This window comes from Kogia breviceps, chromosome 5 (genome assembly GCF_026419965.1).
Source record: "Kogia breviceps isolate mKogBre1 chromosome 5, mKogBre1 haplotype 1, whole genome shotgun sequence".
In the NCBI taxonomy this organism is placed as follows: Eukaryota; Metazoa; Chordata; class Mammalia; order Artiodactyla; family Physeteridae; genus Kogia; species Kogia breviceps.
Genome location: NC_081314.1, coordinates 69515027 through 69533803, shown reverse-complemented (window position 1 = coordinate 69533803; position 18777 = coordinate 69515027). Strand labels below are relative to the sequence as shown.

The 18777-nt window shown below is 42.6% G+C and overlaps 1 protein-coding gene across 1 annotated transcript; it reads right to left on the bottom strand.

Annotated features, from left to right (window-relative positions):
• Nucleotides 1-3844: 3844 nt before the first annotated feature.
• Nucleotides 3845-15175, bottom strand: HRG (histidine rich glycoprotein). Its single transcript, XM_059063920.2, is given in 9 exon segments — nt 3845-4042; nt 5631-5732; nt 9454-9534; nt 10533-10554; nt 10556-10593; nt 10595-10698; nt 11838-11940; nt 12704-12820; nt 14987-15175. Coding segments are annotated over 9 exon segments (954 nt in total).
• Between the last annotated feature and the right edge of the window lie 3602 nt (nt 15176-18777).

Here is an 18777-nt window from a genome sequence, read left to right as displayed (position 1 = left end):
TTCATTGGTGCAACTAAAAATAAAATATGGACATCCTTTCTGGTCTGTGGTCGAGCCAGCCTCTCTCCACTCACTTGCATTAGTTCTAGAAAGGAAAATGCTCCCCAGGGTGGAGGAGAGAGAGGAGAAGCATAAGAAGAGATGGGTTGGGTGAAGCCCTGCATCTCCAGGCCTTGCTTCTGGCTTGGTGTCTTTCACTACCAAGCCTCAGCCACCTGTCTGAGAAAGATGGACTATTGGGGAGAGGTGGTCTAAGACAAGGGCTAGCCCCTAGCAGATGTTTGCCCTCAAGTCTTATCCCCTCCCCCACAAAAAAGGTTATTTGACTTCTTTGTTGTTGATAGGGTCTCTAGCTTGGCAATTCAGTCTCCCTGAGAGCCCTTGGAAAAGAGGGGTCAATGTGGGCTGAGTGGTGGTCTTGTAGTGGAGTGGCAGGAACATTTCACTTGACAGTAATCCAACCTTGATTCCAATCTAGCTCTGCTCCTTAATTGAAGACATGGACACCAGGAGTGGAAAAAGGTGAAATCCAGGAAGACCAAAAAAACACATAGTTTAATAACCCACAGAGGCATTTGAGCACTGTTTTATAATTTTTACTAAGTCCTTTCACAAATATTGCTTGAGTTATTAAAACTATTTCCTGGAAAACATAGGATTGAATGCTGTCAATTCATTTCAATTAAATGCATTCATAATATGCAAATAGTTGCTACAGGTGAATAATGGGGTAAGAAAGGATTCCTACTTACTTTAGGGATCTTACATTGTTCTAGAGGTTTAGACAATATACCATTGATTGCTCCTTTTCTAGATTTTTGTTGTGGTCATGTGATAGCTAAAAAGTATATGAATGCTTCTTTAATGTTTGTTATAATTAGTAAATTGTGGGACTGGGATTAGAACTCAGATCAGCGTCCTTCAAAGTCACACTCTTTCCTATCAGTTATACACCTGTATACACTGCCAAGTCCACTTGTAATGGAACAGGACCCTTTGGGGCCTTCCCAGGACCATACCCCCACCGCATGTCCTCTGCCTGCCTCTTGTTTGTAAAAAGGTTTTAGTCTCCTAGACCTTTCCCGAGTTCCAAAGAGCAGATTCAAACAGTTACTAACTAGGGAGTGAGGAAATGCAGAGGTAGAAAAATCAAGTCCAACATAATCTTATCTATGACTGTTAGTTTAAACTAATGCCTTGATTTATGACCCCAAACTGTCCTGTGGCTTTAACCAGCTGGCTCCAAGCTGTCTTAAAATTGATGACCCTGGGAGGGTCAGTTAAGAATTGAAACTCCTGAACCATCACAAAGGCTCTAAGAAATAATACAATGCCTCAACCATCGCTGTTGCTCTCTCCTAGAAAGAAGTTAAGGGATCACAAGACCACCATTGACTCATTGGCTTTGCAGGAACACATAGATCAATCACAATCACCAAGAACACATCGTGTCACAAGATGGCGCCAGGATGTCTGCAACTGAGGTCTTATTAGGAAGAGAAAATCACAAAGATCCCCTCCCCTTTACTTTTTTGCCTTTCAGAACCTTGTACCCCTGGCCAGCCAGGAAGATAAACTTGAGAAAAGTCCCAACTTCCACGCAGGCGCCTCCTCAACTAATAAACCTTTCTCTGATCCAAACTCTGACATTTTTTTTTGGCTTCACAATGTGTCAGGCACACAAACTTAGGTTTGAAAACACTGTTTTTGAGTCTTCACTTGAAACACCACCGTGATCGGCGTGTATTCTTTTCCAACTCGTGGACTGTGCACCTTCAGCCATCCCCTCACTCTCCCAGCTTCAGCTTCTCCATCTTTGCGCGTTTCTCCTTCTTCCCAGTCTAAGAACTTAGTTGCTTTCACCCTTAGCTTTTTTTCCCTCCCCGCCCCCCCCCACCCCCACCCCACAGCCCCGCGGTTAGAATCTACCTTCTGCCAACACCACACACCTGAAACTGCTTCACTAAGTCAGGTAGAGAGAATCTAAAGTCTTAGTAGCCTGTGTCTATGCTTGAGACTTGATTTGGGAAGAAGGAAAAAGAAAGAGGATTCAAGTGTGAGAAAGGAGTCTTCTGGCAGCAAAAACAAATAAAGAGAAGTCATCTGAGACTAGAGAGTCCCTAGCCTGGGGAGAAGATAAGAGAAGAACTGAGGACTTGTGAAGCAGAGGACACCTCTGTCCTGCTTTCTGGGGCTGTAGCTTGGAGGCAGCAAGAGCTCAGGGAGAGATCAGCCATATGGTGTCTCTTGGCAGTCACGTCCGTTAGCATCTTATGGAGACTCCTATATCCCAGTTTGGTACAGAAGAAGCAGATAAACGAGACCTAAAGAGAGATGTGAACAGGGTAGTAAGCATCCCTCAGCCAGGGGACCTGGTGGATTAGTGATGAAGAATCAGACCTCCTTCTCATGCCCACCACCCAAACACCTTGACACTATGAGAGTAAAACTCTGGCACCACTTCGTGTGGGAAGTAGCAGGAACTCCAAGAAGGACTGAGGTTAAATTTCCCATTAACTCAGTTAGGACATCAACCTGAAATAGAAATTAATTTGTTCCAAAAAACAAATGGGCTGGAAATAACAAGTGGAAGAGAATTTGGGTCCCTTTTATAAGAATAATCCTTTAGGTGAGAATACATTCCTTCTTGGTAGGCCCAGCCTCAGCATAAGTACTAATAGAGGAAAGATGCTAGAATTAAAGGAGTTAAGTTCAGGAAGAAAGAAATTCTGAGGATCAGAGATTTGCCTCAAGTGATATAATAGCCAGTGATGGACTTAACTTCTAATCTGTAGTGCTGAGATCTTTCCTCTCCTTTCCATTTGTCTCCCTCTTCTCATGCCATTTCTAGCCCCACTCACATTTTGCCCTATGCTGAGTATGAAAATAAGGTTAAAATAACTTGTCATTTTGCATTTATTACTGGTCACATTTTATTTATGTTTCTAATATAGGACATGATTCATTTTTCCCATCAAGGAAATCAGATTTTACTTATTTTTTTATTATTACTTTTTTTAAAATTTATTTTTGGCTGCGTCGGGTCTTCGTTGCTAAACACGGGCTTTCTCTAGTTGAGGCAAGTGGGGGCTTCTCATTGTGGTGGCTTCTCGTGTTGTGGAGCACGGCCTGTAGGCATGTGGGCTTCAGTAGTTGTGGCCTGCAGGCTCAGTAGCTGCGGTACACGGGCTTAGTTGCTCCATGGCATGTGGAATCTTCCCAAACCAGGTATCGAACCCGTGTCCCCTGCATTGGCAGGCGGATTCTTAACCACTGTGCCACCAGGGAAGTTCAGAAATCAGATTTTATTTTAGAACTGTATATGCAAAAAAACTTTGAAATTTGTAGAAACTCATTCTTGAATTCTCCTGGACATGATTCAGAGGCTGATTGGGGGAAGGCCTGAATCTCTGACTGTAGGGGATTATTGTGGTTTGGCAATGAGAAGCTGGGAAAATTGGCTTCGGGAAGAGGGAGAACTTCACCTTTCTTTAGTGGAGGGAGTCAGTGAACATATTCCATTTGTCTCCAATGGAAGGTCCTTTACCTAGACCTCTTTTTCTTCTGAGTGCCTAGGTGGTGGGCCATGGCCTTGGCGATGGTGGTCTTGGGGACCTTGGCTATGGGGTGGTGGGTCACAGGGTCTATGGTCATAGAAATCATGGCCATGGGGATGGTGTCCATGGGGACAATGTGCATGGGGATGGTGTCTGTGAGGACGATATGTGTGGGGATAGCACTCACCAGAACTATGATTATGAGGGGGCCCATGGGTCCCACTGATGTCAAAATGAGGGTGATGGCATCTTGACCCTGGAGGGGGCAATGGTAGAGGAACTCCTGCTCAAAATGGTGGACTGTCTGAGTAATTTTTGTCTTCTAGAGGAGGTGGGCATCTAAAGTTATGTGACTCGTGGGGATTATGGTGATCTCTAGATCCACTGGGCTTAAATGGAGGCCTGCCAGCAGGAGAATGCTTACGCTCACCAGAGTGAAGGGGGTGGCCCAAACGATGCTTCACACCACTGATGTTTGTATGTTCCTGGTGAAGGACACAGAAGAGTGAATATCATCATGTAACACAAAAGAAGTTAGATGTTTAATTTAATTTACATCAATGGCTTCCAGACTTTTGGATTCCACAACTAATTTTAAAAATAGGAGACCCCAAAAAAATGGTTCCTCGAATTCTTATCTAGCCAACTTGGCATTTAAAATATGAACAAAACTATCATCTACCACCATTATTATTTCACAATAGGAATAATACTTTGATAACACGAGTCAGAAAGTTAATCTCAGAGTAAAGGATACTCCTTTAGATGGAATAAATGTTGTATTATGAAAACTTTCCTTATTATTCTTCTTCTCATTTCAACATAATCTGGTGAAATTATATTATAAAATGATACTCATCTATAGATCAACCTTTGGAAAACTAGTACTTTGTAATTTATATTCTCAAGAGTTGAGACTTTATGGTACAAACATCTCCTACTCCTAAAGGATGAGCACTTACCTCTTTGCACTTGTGGAGCCATGTTCATGGTGACAAGCCTGCCCCCTCCATTTTTGGGGTGAGGGTTGGTACATGGACATTTGGATTATACTCAGGGTTTTTTTGTTTTGTTTTGGGGGTTCTTTTTTTTTTTTGCTGATGTAAAAAATACTGTGAAGAGGGCTTCCCTGGTGGCGCAGTGGTTGAGAGTCCACCTGCCGATGCAGGGGACATGGGTTCGTGCCCCGGACCGGGAAGATCCCACATGCCGCGGAGCGGCTGGGTCCGTGAGCCATGGACGCTGAGCCTGCGCGTCTGGAGCCTGTGCTCCACAACGGGAGAGGCTACAACAGTGAGAGGCCCATGTACTGCAAAAACAAACAAACAAAACTGTGAAGAATATCTTTGTATAGAACAAAATTTTCTGGGACATACGTAAAATATTGTTTTGAATCTTATTTCATATACCTTCATATAGTAAATTTTAGGCTAATTCATTCTTCTTAGGTTCTATGCCTAATAATAAAAGCTAGGATTTTATTTTATTATTATTTTTTGTGTGTGTGCGGTACACGGGCCTCTCACTGTTGTGGCGTCTCCCATTGCGGAGCACAGGCTCCGGACGCACAGGCTCAGCGGCCATGGCTCACGGACCCAGCCGCTCCACGGCATGTGGGATCTTCCCGGACCGGGGCACGAACCCGTGTCTCCTGCATCAGCAGGCAGATTCTCAACCACTGCGCCACTAGGGAAGCCCAAAGCTAGGAATTATTAAATGTCAGCACTGGAATCCTGACTACAAGGGCCACTTTCAAATTCATTAGAGGTTGATTGAATTGATCATGATTTTACTTTTCTGGCAAATTTTACCCTCAATTCTTGGGGAAAAATTCATACTTTTTGCATCATATCAGCAATTGTACTTTCCCAGGGGCCTATTCTCTCTGTATTTCTCCTCCCCCCCATCTCTCATCCATCATCTCTCTCTCCCTCTCCCTATTCTCTCTCTCTGTCTCTCACACACACACACACACAATACACACCAACAGCCATAAGAACAAAATACACTATATGTGTGAAAATATCACTTAGTTTGGCACTGCTCATGACAAAGGCTACTTAAGCAACCCACCTTATGATTGAAAACTTCACAGTTTATGACCATGTCTTTTGGGGTTTCCAAGTCAGAGTCTTCTACATCATAGGACAAATCTGCTCTGCAGAATCCAAAGATCTATAAAGAAGAGATAAACCTGTTAGTGTCTGTGTATGTGTATTTGAGTGTGTGTGAGCAGGTGGTATGAAGGTGCCCAGCTCTTGTCGTGAACTTCCAGACACTTGGGAAAGGAAAACAGGCTTTCAAAAATTAGGGTAATATTATCAAATATCTCCATCGGCTATTCAACCATTTTTCCTAGTCAACACTTTGGGGAAAGTGTAGGTTCTGAAGGGTTTCACTCCAAGTTGCACTGGTTCCCTTCCATGAGTGGTCGCCTGCGCTGGGCTTCCCCATGGGCTGTAGGAGGAACTCTGCATCATTGATACCTTGCCTTTAGCCCAACCTTCTGAATGAGGACCTGAGTTGCCTGTGTCTAGAGAAAGTGAAGAGTGGTGTAGAAGATGGATTTGCACAACCTAAACCCGGCCCTTGGAGGAAAGTGTTGGGAAGAAGGGAACCAGTATAAAAGTGGGTTTGCTGCCTAAGGAGACAAAAGACTTGTATGCAGAAAACTATAAGACACTGATGAAAGAAATTAAAGATGATACAAATAGGTGGAGAAATATACCATGTTCTTGGATTGGAAGAATCAACATTGTGAAAATGACTATACTACCCAAAGCAATCTACCGATTCAATGCTATCCCTATCAAATTACCACTGGCATTTTTTACAGAACTAGAACAAAACATTTCACAATTTGTATGGAAACACAAAAGACCCCGAATAGCCAAAGCAATCTTGAGAACGAAAAATGGAGCTGGAGGAATTAGGCTCCCTGACTTCAGACTCTACTACAAGGCCACAGTAATCAAGACAGTATGGTACTGGCACAAAAACAGAAATATAGATCAATGGAACAGGATACAAAGGCCAGAGATAAACCCACACACATATGGTCACCTTATCTTTAATAAAGGAGGGAAGGATATACAGTGGAGAAAAGACAGCCTCTTCAATAAGTGGTGCTGGGAGAACTGGACAGCTACATGTAAAAGTATGAAATTAGAACACTCCCTAACACCACACACAAAAATAAACTCAAAATGGGTTAAAGACCTAAATGTAAGGCCAGACACTATCAAACTCTTAGAAGAAAACATAGGCAGAACACTCTATGACATAAATCACAGCAAGATCCTTTTTGACCCATCTCCTAGAGAAATGGAAATAAAAACACAAATAAACAAATGGGACCTAATGAAACTTAAAAGCTTTTGCACAGCAAAGGATACCATAAACAAGACCAAAAGACAACCCTCAGAATGGGAGAAAATATTTGCAAATGAAGCAACTGACAAAGGATTAATCTCCAAAATTTATAAGCAACTCATGCAGCTCAATAACAAAAAAACAAACAACCCAATCCAAAAATGGGCAGAAGAACTAAATAGACATTTCTCCAAAGAAGATATACAGATTGCTAACAAACACATGAAAGAATGCTCAACCTCATTAATCATTAGAGAAATGCAAATCAAAACTACAATGAGATATCATCTCACACCGGTCAGAATGGCCATCATCAAAAACTCTAGAAACAATAAATGCTGGAGAGGGTGTGGAGAAAAGGGAACCCTCTTGCACTGCTGGTGGGAATGTAAATTGATACAGCCACTATGGAGAACAGTATGGAGGTTCCTTAAAAAACTACAAATAGAACTACTATACGACCCAGCAATCCCACTACTGGGCATATACCCTGAGAAAACCATAATTCAAAAAGAGTCATGTACCAAAATGTTCATTGCAGCTCTATTTACAATAGCCAGGACATGGAAGCAACCTAAGTGTCCATCAACAGATGAATGGATAAAGAAGATGTGGCACATATGTACAATGGAATATTACTCAGCCATAAAAAGAAATGAAACTGAGTTATTTATAATGAGGTGGATGGACCTGGAGTCTGTCATTACATAGTGAAGTAAGTCAGAAGGAGAAAAACAAATACCGTATGCTAACACATATATATGGACTCTAAGGGAAAAAAAATGTCATGAAGAGATTAGTGGTAGGACGGGAATAAAACACAGACTTACTAGAGCATGGACTTGAGGATATGGGGAGGGGGAAGGGTAAGCTGTGACGAAGTGAGAGAGTGGCAGGGACATATATACACTATCAAATGTAAATTAGATAGCTAGTGGGAAGTTGCCGCACAGCACAGGGAGATCACTTCTGTGCTTTGTGACCACCTAGAGGGGTGGGATAGGGAGGGTGGGAGGGAGGGTGATGCAAGAGGGAAGAGATATGGGAACATATGTATATGTATAACTGATTCACTTTGTTGTAAAGCAAAAACTAACACACTATTGTAAAACAGTTATACTCCAATAAAGATGTTTTTTAAAAAAGAAAAGACAACCCACTGAACAGGAGGGTTGCAAAAAAAAAAAAGTGGGTTTGCACAGACCCTGTCAAAGTGACTGTCTGCTGGCCCTACCCTAGGTACTGAGGCTACAACTGGCTGGCCCCCCATGCCCCAGAGGCCCCAATACCCAGCTGTCAAGGTTAGACTAGGACAAGAAGAAAACTCTTTTTTTAGAAGAGACTGTTACACATTGAGGTTCTGAGTACAGTTTTGAAGTCATACAGACCTATGTTAATCTTGGCTTTGCCATTTACTAGTTGTGAGTTTAAGCAAGTTACATAAAATTTCTGGATTTGTCTTTGTAAAGTGAGTACAATACTAACTATCCACAGGTTGTGGGAAGGCTTAATTAAATGAGATAATGCTGGAAAACACTTAGCACTGAGCTCCTCTTCTCCAGCTGCCATGTTTCTCTACTGGGTTTGCATTACCTACACCAAGATAGGGGTTCGTTGGGGATGGGAATGGAGGAGGTGGGGTTTCTTTCCTGGTAGCTATTAAGCAGGATTCTAGAACTGCCTGAGGTTGAAAAGTTGAACAGTGAGAGAAGGAACGAATGAATGCTTCCTTTCTTTCCATCCTGGAGAATGTGTTATTAAACCTCAGAAAATTCCTGGACTTGAAATCAAAAGGCCACCATTAAAATCCTGTGTCCTAACACTTTCTAGCTAAGTGCCCTTAGGCCAGTGTTTAAACTTCTAGGCCATCTTGTTCCAGGGAAATGGAGGGAAACACTTGCTTCTCCTCAGAGGGGTTGTCACAGGGCTCCAACGAGGTAATAACCTGTGTGCTTTGTAAACTGTAAGTCACCATAAAAATGCTGAGTGTTATTAAGGAGATCTTCCTGCAGGTACCTGAGTATCAAAGTATAAGTGACTAGGGGAGCAATCCCATTGGTTGAGCAACTGGAGGACTGGATTCCAACCTCAGCTCAGTTGTGAACATCAGGCAAGACCCTCTGTTGAGCCTCAGTTACCTCCTCATTTGTCAAATGGGGTCACTGGGTGGAGTAAAAGAGGTGAAGTGAGTGAAAGCACCCTTGGGTGTCAGTTCTTAATACAAGCAAGTTGTTAGTTTTAGCTAAGTCTTTAAGCCTAAAGATGTAAAGGTAAAGAACCTGGTGTTAAGTTGAGGTATATAGCATATATAATTCTATAATATACATGATACTCTCATGATTCACTTAACTTCTCTGTGCCTCAGTTTCCCCATCTGTAAATCGGGAATAAGAATAGTACCTACTTCATAGGGTGGTGGTGGGTTAATAAGGTCACATATGTAAAGCACTCAGAAAGTTGCCTGGCCCATAGTAAGTGGTCCCTAAATGTTATCTAGTATTTCACAGAGGCTGATTATACTCACATGAGAGTGCCTGGGAAAGTGGTGACTGGAGCAGTTCCTCACAGAGAAGTCCAGGTAGTAATTGGTTCTTTCCCCTCCTCTCTAGAACAAGTTGAATCCAAGCAGTTTCGGGACATAAAAAGTAAAAAAGGCAGTGGATACCTACGATCCAATATTCAATATAGCACTATGAGGATTCAAAATCCCCAATATGCGCCATTTTTCTGATGGTCTCTGCCTTTAAAATATTTATCATATAAGTGATAAGGTGAATACTATTTCATTGAAACGTTCAAATAACACAGACATAATCAAGCACAGTGTGAAAAATCACCCTTCCTGCACTCCAGCCTCCCCTTCTCAGAGGTACCATTATCATCCACTTGATGAGTTTTTCCTTCAAGCCTTTTCCTAAATATGTTGCACATATACACATATATCTAATTATTTAACATAAATCGGATCATAGTCTAAGTATTGTTCTGTAACCTCTTTTTTCCGTTAGCAATGTATCTTGAAACACTTTCCAGTGCATATACCTCCAAAACATTGTTTTTAGTAATTACGTTGTATTCATTCCATTGCTTGGATGCACCATAATCTATTTAACTTCGCATTTTCAAAATGTACAACAAACATCAACTAGCTGCTCTATAAGACCCCTCTGGGTGGGAAGAACTTAGGTCCCTGGACTGGGAGGCAGAACTGCCCCACTCGAGCCACACCACTGGGTGTGGTGAGATAGGCTCTCTGAGCCTCAATCTTCCATTGTAATACAAGGAGGTTAGGACCCGATGATTTTAATGACTCGCATCATCTTATTATGCTCTTTCTTCTGTCTTTCCCTCTTCCTTGTTTGGGTTTTCCTTTTTCTCTCTTAGATATTCAGATACACACACCCCAACTCCAAAGACTAAAGAACTGAAGGAGGGCAGTTCTATGGTATCTGCTGCCCCTCTGCTGAGGCTGCAACAGGAGTCTCAATTTAAAAGGCAGCTGGCCGAGTGAGGCCAGCGGAGAGGGACAGTGCTGCTGAGTTTGCACCTGCCAGGTTGGAGCCTGGGCCCTCAGACTCTAGCTAAACGTTAGTGGTGATTCACAACTCTTGCAACCCTCTTCACTGTCCGCTCTGAAAGAAGCAAAGTCACCATTCTCCCGTTTTGTATTTCTCCAGGGCTTTGTCAGCTTGTTTTCTGTAGAGCTCAGTATCCTCAAAGAAATTTGAGAGTACTGGGCTGTCTTTAGTATTGACCAGTGCCAAAGGGACTAGAGAAAGCAGTTGGCAGCTTTGTGGTTACTGGGTTGGAAACAGCAATGTCAACACTAGGACTTAACACATATAAGCATGGCAGCAAGAATAACAATAGCTTCCAATTTATAGATGGACAAATTGAGGGTTGGGGAGGCTAAGTAACTTGTCCGAGATCAAATCAGCCAATCAGCAGCCAAGCTACTTAAACCCAGATCCTTCCCGATGCTCAAGTCTCTGTTGTGACCCTTATTCACGATGTCCCCACCCCCATCACTCATAAAGTGCTAATATTTTAACGACCTGTCTCTGCCAATGAGAGAGAGGCATCGTTAACAGAGAGAGAAGGTACAGCTCAATCTCTCTTTAAGGCAACCTCCTGAGGGAGTTGCTTGACTGTTGAATTTCTGTATGTTGAAACATGTTAAGATTAATTATTTTAAAAGAAGTTCTGTGATAATTCTTTTTGAAAAAGTGAATTAAAAGAGCATGGAATTTAGAGTCAACACCGGTGGTATAGGGTCATGACTTTGCCACACTTTGGCTGTGTTCCCCGGGCCAGGTCACTGAATCTCTTTGAGGTTCAGTTATTTTATCTCTAAAATAGAAAGGATCATAATCTTTACTTCATAGTCTTGTTGTGAGATTAAAGGAGATAATATATCCTTTGTATAACTGCTTTGTGAATATACATAACTTTCAGATGTTGATGGCAATACTTGAGTGCTAAGTACTTTGCAAGTGTACTACACAGACAATTTTATTTAAATCTGAGAAGGAACCAAAGGGATAATGTTATTGTTATCCTCATTTTACAAAGGAGGAAAGCTTGAAGAGGTTAAGTAACTTGTCCTCAAGACCACACAACTGGTAAATGATAAGGTTGGGATTTAAACTCAAACAAATCTGACCCCAGAGCTTATGTTCTCTACAATGACGCCGTACAGCCTCTTGTAAATTTATATTTTTATATGTTGAATTTATTTAAAAGAAGGTGTGCCAGTAATAGGAAAAACCCTCTCTCTTCTCTTCTCAGGATAGCAAATAATATGTCCACAAGGGCAGGAACCATTTCTGATATGTACTTCATAGTCTTATATGATGATACCACTGTAAGACTGAATTTTGTATTAATTAGAATTAATTAGCATTTAACAGGTGATCATATCAGAACTTGTGGTGCAGTTAAAGTCATTCACGCTAAGATTCTGAGACCCATCCAAACGTGTTATAGCTATTACCTTACGTTGTCCGATCACCTGCAAGAAAGAGGGGTTTATATTATTGCCTACTGCTTTCCTCAGGTTGACAGGAGGGAACGAAAAAGTGAGGTAACATACTCCTACTAACCCTTTGAAATTTGTCTGTGCTTTCTTTCACCAAACCCTCTCTCAAAAACCTGTATTTTCTTAGCATATTTCTGTGATCTGGATGCTATAAGCATCCAAAACCCTCATGAGAACCACGGAGAAACTGTTGAAACAGATCATGGCCATATCCCAAATATTTGCAAGGGAAAAAAATGCTAAAACCCCTGGGTATGTAAACATCTTATTTTCTGGAGTTGAAATCTTATATCTGTGCTCTTTCATCTGTGTGTCCTCCTCCTGTGGCAGGGAGCCTGGGCTCTGAGTACCCACGTGCAACGTGCAGAACAAGACCCTATGCCTCATGGTGACTGCAACTAATCCCTTTGGCCATTTCTGTTAGTGGGACCAGTATTCATAGGACACGGTTACAGGTTGATAGGTTCTTAGACGTTAGGTGATTTGCTCAAGGTCTTACAGCTGGTCATGCTATCACATGGGACCACAAGCCCCACTGACTTTTCTTGAACTGGGTTCCAGGGTATAGCTCTGAAGAAACTATTACTCAAGGTCAACATAGTCTTCATGAGCCAAGAGGCAGAAGCTGTTCTTACTCTTTTACAGTGTTAGCCCAGGTATGCAGCCACCCTGGGCAAGCACAATAGACAGAAGTCAAGAACGCTAAGAGGAGAGGAATGGTACCCTGTTTACTTACGATATCAGATGGACGTATAGAAACAGCTGGCTCACAGTCATCCCAGTGTTTCCTGGATAGGACTGAACAGTCAGATTCTTTCACATCCAAGACTAAATAATAGACAGCTGTGGATCCCTGGGGAGTACCAAGAAAGCAATGGATGGGTAGCATGTGGGAGCCCAGAGCTTTTTAAAAAAAAAAAAACCAATCTTTTTATTACTTTTCTTTTCTTTTTTTTTTTTTTTTTTTTTTTTTTTTGCGGTACGCGGGCCTCTCACTGTTGTGGCCTCTTCCGTTGCTCGGACCACAGGCTCTGGACGCGCAGGCTCAGCAGCCATGGCTCACGGGCCCAGCCGCTCCGCGGCATGTGGGATCTTCCCGGACCGGGGCACGAACCCTCGTCCCCTGCATCGGCAGGCGGACTCTCAACCACTGGGCCACCAGAGAAGCCCAGGACATTCTTTAAGACACAGACTAAGGCAATAAATGATTAATGGTGCCACTGACCAGACAAAAGAAGTTGAGAGAGGGAGCTGGTTTGTAAGAGAAGAGACTGACTTTAGCTTTGGGCAAGTTGAAATCAAGACAAGAAATCTGAGACTTCCCTGGCAGTCCAGTGGTTAAGACTCAGGGAGCACAGGTTTGATTCCCTAGTCAGGGAACTAGGATCCTGCAAGCCATGCGGTGCAGCCAAAAGGGAAAAAAGTCAATCTATATTTTTTTAAAAAGACAAGAAATCCAAGTTCAGGAATAGAACTGGATGAGGGGACACGACTGCATATACAGATTGGAGGCTGTGATGTGACTGTCAGCACTTATATTCTAGGCTTGTACCTTCAATACCTCCATCCAAACCAACACTGCTTTTTAGTGATTTCTTTTGAAAGTTCACGGGCAGAAGCAACATTGTGACCAGTTAAAAAGAGCATTCGGAAGTAAATCTCGGAAGCATTTTATTAAATAAATAGATCAAATGACACAAAGATAGAACATCTGCAATGACTTGGAGAAGAGCAGGAATTCTATTTAAGAAATAAAAACATTGGGCTTCTCTGGTGGCGCAGTGATTGAGAGTCCGGAGTCCCACATGCCCCGGAGCGGCTGGGCCCGTGAGCCATGGCCGCTGAGCCTGCGCGTCCGGAGCCTGTGCTCCGCAACGGGAGGGGCCACAGCAGTGAGAGGCCCGCGTACCACAATAAAAAAAAAAAAAAAAAAAAAAAAGTAAGAATGTCCTATCCTCAAGCCTTGAATGGTCTTTCTTTGAAACGTCTCCTGTCTTTTCTTTGCTCTCATTGCCCTAATTCCCATTGCCTGGGGCTGCTCCTCATGTCCTCATTCCCAAATGTGTGAGGTAGCTCCTAGCTGTGTCCCTGATCCGGCTCCTATCTTCTCAGGCACAGGGAGATCCGGCCCCCCACCCCCACACCTTCCCCCCTGCCACTCAGAGGTCGCACTGTGCTGTTTCATCCTGTGTTCTACACGCGTGGCAGAGAGCCTGGAAGGGGACTACTGGTCATCAGATTGCTAGTGGAATCCTAAATCCCTCCACTCTCATTCTCTGTAAACTTTAGGGCCTTGGTTTCTAACACTGTAACAAGTATAAATATCTCTGCTTGTCCTCTTTGGTGCCCCATGGTCTCGCCTCCCTGATTTCAGTGGTTCCACCAAAGGGTATTTCTGGGGTGGTGGTGGAGAAGCAGGACTCCCTCCAAAATCTCTATTAAGCCCTCAAATGCACTCCGAATAAGCATATAACCTAAGTGAAAACAGTAGGCTTGCTTTCTTCAAGCCTACCGTCTCTCTTCCAAGGTGATGGCTGCTCCAAAGCCCACAGAGAACTACTGGAAACCCTCTGCTTTTGTTCCGCTTCTCCCTAACACCTTCCTTCCCGATTCCCTACCCACATAGAGGTGGTATGGCTGGCATTCTCCTGGAAGGCCATTACACAGGCCACCGTCCTATTCAAATCCTGCTCATCCTTCAGGATGCAAAGGAAGCCTTCTCCCATCCCATCGTAATAGTTCTTTTATGAGATCACTCCAGCATCTATACCACTCACTTGGTCCCTTGAATATATCCCATCTTATGCAGTTTACATATGTGTGCATGTGAGCTGATTATTATTTCCTTGAGAGCAAGTCCCACAGTTTATTCTAATCTTTCTCTTATAGTACTGAGCCTTTGACTGGGCTCTGCGTAAGTGTTTACAAGTACTTACAGGCTGATTCAGGGGCTAGAGTCTCAGTTGCCCCTGGTACATCATCTCCCCACTCAGCCCTGCCATGGGCAGCTCCACAGCACTTTGTCCAAGTGGACATCAGCGACCCACAGCAACTGGAAAAGGTAGCCATCCCACCATCCTTTGTTGATCAGGTCTAGAGCTTTCCCAGCCGCGGGCTCAGCAGCATCGCAGCCTGTGGGACTCACAGCACAGGAACACTGCAGTGGGATCAAAAGGATGAAAAACAGTGCTGCAGTGAGTAACTTCATTTTGTTAAAATGTGAAAACCATTGCTTGCTCTGGGATACCACAGCAGAGCAGTTTATACAGATTTTCTAAAACACACACACACACACACACACACACACACACACACTTGATTAAACAAAGCCTTTATACATTTTTGTTATGTAACTGGGTATGTTCACCTTGACCCCTGGTTCAAATATCAGTCAACATGCTGTAAATGATTAGTGGGTGCTGGGGACAGAAAGTTGAAACATGCCACCAGTGAGTGGGTGAAACTGCGATCTGCGCAAATCTGGATATTTCTAGTAGGTAGCAGATCCAAAGTGTGTTTTTGACCGTAAGCACTGCCTCCATTGGTATACGAGGTGGAGTCAGAAATAGTTTTCCTCCATCTGCCAGCCAGAAATCTCCGCCATCAGTCCCTTCTTTGGATTGTGGCACTGAAAGTCCTCAGTAGTAGCTGCATTATTAAAGGGAGGAGACATGTTAAATGGTTAACACCATAAAAGGAAGAGAGTTTAGGTAGAAGAGAAGGATTAAGAGGCTGTCACTTTGAAGTCAGATCTGAATTTCAACCCTGGGTCTGTTACTCTCTTACTGTGTGATGCTGGGTAAGCTATTAAAAAAATTTACAGGAAGTAAATTTTTTACTGTAATAGATTTATGCAGTGCATTCTTTAGAATTCCAGTTGACAAAGCTGGCCAATACCTTTTTGTCTTTACTTAGGAAGAAAAACAGATCACCTGGACAGTTATGCCTCAGGGTTATACTGAGACTCCTTCTTGTTTCTTACAAATCCTGAAGGCTAGTCTGGATGATGTAAAGTTCCCTGGGGGTTCTACTTTGTTGCAACAGGTGGATGATTTGCTTCTTTGCTCTCCTTCTCAAGCCTCCTCACGGGAAGACATCATCCACTTGCTAAATCTTTTAGCCTTAAAGGGACATAAGGTTGCCAAAGAAAAATTGCAGCTTGTCCAAACCCAGGTTTGATATTTAGAGCATCTGATATCAGAACAAGGACTACACCTAGATCCAGATAAGATTTCATAGTGTCCTAAGTCCCCTCAGACCTAAAACTAAACGCCAACTGCAAGGTTTTCTCGGTCTAGTTGGTTATTACTGAAATTGGATTCCAAATTTCTCTCTTAAGGCCAAACCTCTATGTTTTACTCAACAATAACCCAATTCAATTTTATGGGAAAAACTGGATGACACAGCCTTCAAGGCCTTAAAGAAGAGTTTGATGAACTCTCAGCTGACTTTGGACATCCCAATGATCAGATTCCCTTTTTCCTTTCTATATACGAAGAGGAAGGGAATGCCTTGGGGTACTCACCAAGACCACAGTGGCCATGATAAACTTGCAGGGTATTATAGCCAGCAACTGGATTCTGTGGCACAGGGATACCCCCTTGCCTTAGAGCTATTATGGCTACTGCCTTTTTGGTTAAGACTACTGAGAAAATCATTGTGTGATCCCCTTTAACCATTTTTGTACCTCATGCAGCAGAAGCCTCCTGAACTCTCATCATACTCAACATTTCTCAGCCAGTCACCTCACCTCTTATGAAGTCCTTTTGTTAACTGTTGCTTACAAAACTCTTTTACGTTGTAATAACCTTAACCTGGCTACTCTTCTCCCCTCTGTCACTGACAAAGTCCCTCGCAACTGCTTAACGCTGACCAACCACCTGTCCTCTCTCACAATCTGTAGGAGTTTCCATTGGGTAACGCTAATTTCTCATGGTTCAACAATGGGTTGTATTTAAAGGTGACAATGGCAGATATTGTGCTGGGTATACCATTACAACTCCTTTTGATGGTATTCAGGCAGCATCTTTACCTATGGCTACTTTGGCCCAATAGGCTGAATTATACGCTCTTACACAGGCTTTTCCTTTAGCCAAGGACAAAACTGCCAATATTCATACTGATAGTAGATATGCTTTCAGAGTAGCTCATGATTTTAGAGAGTTGTGGGGAAAATGTGGCTTCCTTACTTCCATGGAAATAAAATTTAAGAATGGCCCCTACATTTGGGAATTATTAAATGAAATACTTTAACCTGCTGCTTTAGCTATTATTAAGATCCCGGGGCATTCTAAACTGGACTCTCTGGAAAGTGAGGGAAATTTACCTTGTTGAGATTTCTGCAAGCAATGCTGCCCTTAAAGGGACCAAAAGTAGCCAAACCGCTGTCATGGTCCAAAGGGATATTTCCCCAAATGATAATTTAGAAAAACTGGCTAGAGAGGCCCTAAAACTGGGCTCAGAAAAACAAGATTTTCAGCAATTGTTGATTTTATAAAAAGAGAAACCTCGAGATACGGGAACATATGTATATGCATAACTGATTCACTTTGTTATAAAGCAGAAACTAACACACCATTGTAAAGCAATTATACTCCAATAAAGATGTTAAAAAAAAAGAGAGAGAAAGCTCTGGTTTGAACCAAATAACAACACAGTCCTACCAGAGATTCTAAAATTCCCACTCCTTACCACTGTATGTGCATTAAACCATCGGTCTCCTGACAAAATGAGAGCCTTCATGAACCAATATTGGTGGGAAAACATTAATAAGGTCGAAAAAATGCCTACCTCACTTGTCCCACTTGTCCAAAATACAACCCAGAGAAGCCTGTTTATATCGTTCCCAGACATTTTAAACTGCCAGATGGACAGTTCAAATGGATTTCATGCAACTTCTCCATCTAATGGATATAAATATATTTCAGTCACGGTCTGTATATTTTCGCACCAAACTGAAGCCTTCCTTTGCAGACAGACTACTGCCTCTTCTGTAGCTAAAGTCCTCCTGGAAAAGATTCTCCCTGTCTGGGGAACTCCTCTCAAACTTCATAATGATCAAGGAACACATTTTATTTGCCAGGTATTTCGACAAATATGTGCTGTTTGGTCACTTTTACAACACTTTCATTGGGCTCACCACCCTCAATCCTCTGGTTTGACAACATCATGAAGACTCAATGGGAAAAATCTGTAGAGGCCCTCCAACTACCCTGACCAAAAGCATTGCTATTGGTCCCACTAAATCTCAGATCTGCCTATTTTGGAACTCATAAACTCTCACCCTTTGTGATGGTCACAGGACACCCGATGAACTTGGCTCCTGCTTCTTTTGACCCACAACTAATAAAGGAGAACTATTCCAATATTGCAAAGGCCCTAATTGTTTCTATTAAAAATAACCATGTTTTGGTAAAGTAATCTTTTCACAGTGTGCCCTCGGGAGAAAAAGACCTTAAGCATCACACCTTGCAACCTGGAGATTTTATCTATTTTGCAAAGACTTCTTCAGAAGAACTCTCCTTCAACCTCATGGAACGGCCTCTATCAGGTACTGCTAGCCAGCTCTTGTGCCACCAAACTCCAAGGAATAGACTCTTGGATTCACGTGACACACCTAAAGAAAGTGCCAAACCCTAATTGGACCTGCCCATCATCTGGTGACCTGAAAGTAAAGATTTCCCACAGTTGAAGCAGATGACAGCTGATGAGACAGCTTTCCCAGGATAACCAGAACAGGCCTGTTGGAATCTTGTTGCCAAAATTTTGATTATATAATGCTTCAGATGATCTCCAATGTCTAGGATCTTG